Below are 3,887 nucleotides of genomic sequence, written 5' to 3' on the forward strand. Positions count from 1 at the left end.
GAGAAGCCAGTTTTTCTCCTTGATGTTTTTTCACGTAAACACTTTGTTTAAAAAGTTATGTAACATAAAATATATGTTGGTTTTTATCTTTTTTCTTTTCGGTTTCTGGTAAGTAAAGTTTAATGGGAAATATGGCGTAAGCGATATCATATCACTTTGTCTGAGGGAAGAAAGAATGAGGTCATAAATGGCAGATGGTAACAGTGTAATATCTTGAGTTGCTATCTATATTACCTTGTTTGTTTAAAAAAGGAGTTTGAAAGTGATGATGCTGGTTGATTAACATCGTGTTTTTTTCACACTTCCTTTATTTCCTTTATCCTTCTTTTTTTTTCATAAAAGATGATTACATCCTATATTATGAGGGTTCAATATTATTGTTTCTACTTGTTGAGTTGTTTACGCTTGTATATCTACTCGTTTATTCCCAGATGTGTACGCAGGCGGTGAGGAGGGTTGTAAGAAAACGGTAACGTAACAATTCTAACGGTTCCACATTTTTGCCTTTTTTTTTTTTAAAGAGTATATTAGGTTATGATGTTGTGCAGTTTTTGTTGAAGAGGGACATTTACTTTATCTTCGATTACTCTTTTGAAGCACTAACGATGTAATGACCTGCCTCGCATAACACTACACTGAGCAAACTTGCTCACGTGAAGAATAAACGAATTCTGTATTTTGATTGTGTCTGTGCCGTGGACGTAGTGAAAGGAACGTCGCGCGGGATGCTTTTCATGGTTTACACGTCGCAGAAGGTACGTAACGCCATCATTAACACAGACCGGTCGGATGAGTTTTGGAGGGAACAACTTGGTCGTGCGCTTGACCCACCCGGATCTGTGGAACAAGTTGGTGATCTTCGGCTCACGGAGTCGAGGAGCTATTTGTTTGAATGCTACCAGCGTAACCGAAAGCGGCCAAAGGCGGATATCTATTTCTGCGGACTTGGCTGGGTTGCGTTCTGTGTGAATGAGCCCGCAGATGTGGTACTGCGTGTGCGGACCTTACCGGGAGTAGTGCATGGTGTGCGCGAACCGTTGCGGTACAAGGACCTACTGGCATTTAAAGGGTGGCCGAAACTGCGGCGTCGTTTCACTTCTGCCGGTGTTCCTAATGACGAGGAGGATGATGACAACTCCATTGCCACCGTTGTACGACTGACTGCTGGAGGTGGTGCTTGTGGGTTATCCGCTGCACCTGTGTGCGGCTTACCGGAAGAAGATGTTGATGGTCCTGCAGTACGGGTTGTTCGCAAGTCGGTCTTGCCGAAACCCATTCCGGCGTCGTCCACTCCTTTCGACGGCGTTGTTGAGGAACTGAGCCTATCGGGACAAGCGGGAGGCGGTACGGGTGCGGGGATGTGAGTCTGGCGTGCTACCGTTTGTGCGGAGAACCGACCGACCTTTGTGGGTATAACACAATGCACTGATGTTTGATTCATCCTTTTTCATGTTGTCCCAACCGACTTACTTGTTCCGCTCCGTTCCGTTCTGTTGCGTTGTGCTGCTGATACTGCAATTTCTTTCTCGTCGCTTTTGTTGTCAATTTTCTTTATCGTGCTGCGGTGATCTGCAATGGAGGGGTATGCTGTCGCTGGGGATAGACGTTTGCATTTACATGGATAGTGTTTTCATAGCTGTTCTACCCCTGTTTCTGGAGACGCGGCATTGCTGTTGGTGTTACTTTATATGATTAGTTTTGGTTGTGTTCTGGGGGTGGATGTGCGATGGACGGGTGTGCTGTCTGTTACCGAAGGCCGATGCGTTTTGGTACGCCGTGACTGATGTTACTGTTATTTTTTTAAAGGTTGCGTTGAGTTTCTATCGCCTTGATGTGTGTTGTTAGTGTCTTTTATTTTTGTTGTGTCACTCTTATTTTGCTGATTACTGCTTTATAGTGTGGCAGTTGTCATTCTCGATATCCTTTCTCCTTGATCTACTTCATTACGTGTAATATTACCCTGGTGGGATAACTCTGCCCAAGGCCGATAGTTATAACGCTAACAAGAATCATCTACTTTCAGTCATCTAAAGGTTTGCAAATGTCATCCGCTCCTCTGAGGGTATACGTTCAGTGTAATCCATTACTTGACGTCTCGGCTCACGTGTCCGACGAATTTTTGGTCAAGTATGGTTTGGAGCGCGGCACGGCCATCTTGTTGTCTGAGCGCCAGAAAGGAATATTCGACGATATCGAGAAAATGCCCAATGTGCGGTATGTCCCTGGTGGATCTGGCTTGAACGTGGCGCGCGTTGCGCAGTGGATGCAGCAAGCGTATAAGGGGAAGTTTGTTACATATGTTGGCTGCATTGCAGATGATCGGTACGGCAAGGTTCTGAAGGAAGCTGCCGAGCATGAAGGAATTGTGATGGCTGTTGAGCATACGACGAAAGCAGGGAGTGGTGCGTGTGCAGTTTGTATCACCGGCAAGGAACGCACTCTTGTTGCTGATCTTGGTGCAGCAAATCACCTCTCCAGTGAGCATATGCGCTCCCCTGCTGTCGTGAGGGCGATGGATGAATCCAGAATTTTCTATTTCTCCGGTTTCACGTTAACAGTTGACGTTAATCACGTTCTTCAGGCGTGCAGAAAGGCTCGTGAGGTGGATGGACTTTTTATGATCAACTTATCGGCCCCTTTTATTATGCAATTCTTTTCCGCGCAACTTGGGGAGGTTCTGCCCTATACTGATATAATTGTGGCCAACCGACATGAGGCAAAGGAGTTTGCCAACATGATGAAGTGGGATACGGACTGTGTCGAGGAGATTGCAAGGCGAGCAGTATCTGAGGTTCCTTACACAGGCACAAAAGGTCGTGTTGTTGTGTTCACTCGTGATATTGAACCTACTGTAATTGCAACTAAGGATGGTGTGGAGACGGTTCCTGTACCTCAGTTAGATCAGGACAAAGTAATTGACATGAATGGTGCTGGGGATGCATTTGTGGGTGGATTTTTGAGTGCTTATGCCGTTGGTAAGGATTTGCGGCGCTGTTGCGAAACTGGCCACTACACAGCACAAGAGGTTATCCAGCAAGACGGTTGCTCGTTCCCCGAGAAGCCCAGTTTTTCTCCTTGATGTTTTTTCACGTAAACACTTTGTTTAAAAAGTTATGTAACATAAAATATATGTTGGTTTTTATCTTTTTTCTTTTCGGTTTCTGGTAAGTAAAGTTTAATGGGAAATATGGCGTAAGCGATATCATATCACTTTGTCTGAGGGAAGAAAGAATGAGGTCATAAATGGCAGATGGTAACAGTGTAATATCTTGAGTTGCTATCTATATTACCTTGTTTGTTTAAAAAAGGAGTTTGAAAGTGATGATGCTGGTTGATTAACATCGTGTTTTTTTCACACTTCCTTTATTTCCTTTATCCTTCTTTTTTTTTCATAAAAGATGATTACATCCTATATTATGAGGGTTCAATATTATTGTTTCTACTTGTTGAGTTGTTTACGCTTGTATATCTACTCGTTTATTCCCAGATGTGTACGCAGGCGGTGAGGAGGGTTGTAAGAAAACGGTAACGTAACAATTCTAACGGTTCCACATTTTTGCCTTTTTTTTTTTTAAAGAGTATATTAGGTTATGATGTTGTGCAGTTTTTGTTGAAGAGGGACATTTACTTTATCTTCGATTACTCTTTTGAAGCACTAACGATGTAATGACCTGCCTCGCATAACACTACACTGAGCAAACTTGCTCACGTGAAGAATAAACGAATTCTGTATTTTGATTGTGTCTGTGCCGTGGACGTAGTGAAAGGAACGTCGCGCGGGATGCTTTTCATGGTTTACACCTCGCAGAAGGTACGTAACGCCATCATTAACACAGACCGGTCGGATGAGTTTTGTAGGGAACAACTTGGTCGTGCGCATGACCCAC

At 43.9% G+C, this 3,887-nt stretch overlaps 2 protein-coding genes across 2 annotated transcripts; both read left to right on the top strand.

Annotated features, from left to right (window-relative positions):
• Positions 1–725: 725 nt before the first annotated feature.
• TbgDal_VI2100 (hypothetical protein, conserved) lies at positions 726–1,364 on the top strand (the record flags this gene model as incomplete). The annotated part of the gene is made up of 1 exon (XM_011775715.1): positions 726–1,364. One exon carries the CDS (start codon positions 726–728, stop codon positions 1,362–1,364), a length of 639 nt encoding a protein of 212 aa, XP_011774017.1.
• Positions 1,365–2,041: 677 nt separating this feature from the next.
• On the top strand, positions 2,042–3,079 carry TbgDal_VI2110 (adenosine kinase, putative; the record flags this gene model as incomplete). The annotated part of the gene is made up of 1 exon (XM_011775716.1): positions 2,042–3,079. The coding sequence occupies one exon, from the start codon at positions 2,042–2,044 to the stop codon at positions 3,077–3,079; it is 1,038 nt and encodes a 345-aa protein (XP_011774018.1).
• Positions 3,080–3,887: the final 808 nt, after the last annotated feature.

The sequence above is a fragment of the Trypanosoma brucei genome, chromosome 6 (genome assembly GCF_000210295.1).
Source record: "Trypanosoma brucei gambiense DAL972 chromosome 6, complete sequence".
Taxonomy (NCBI): domain Eukaryota; phylum Euglenozoa; class Kinetoplastea; order Trypanosomatida; family Trypanosomatidae; genus Trypanosoma; species Trypanosoma brucei.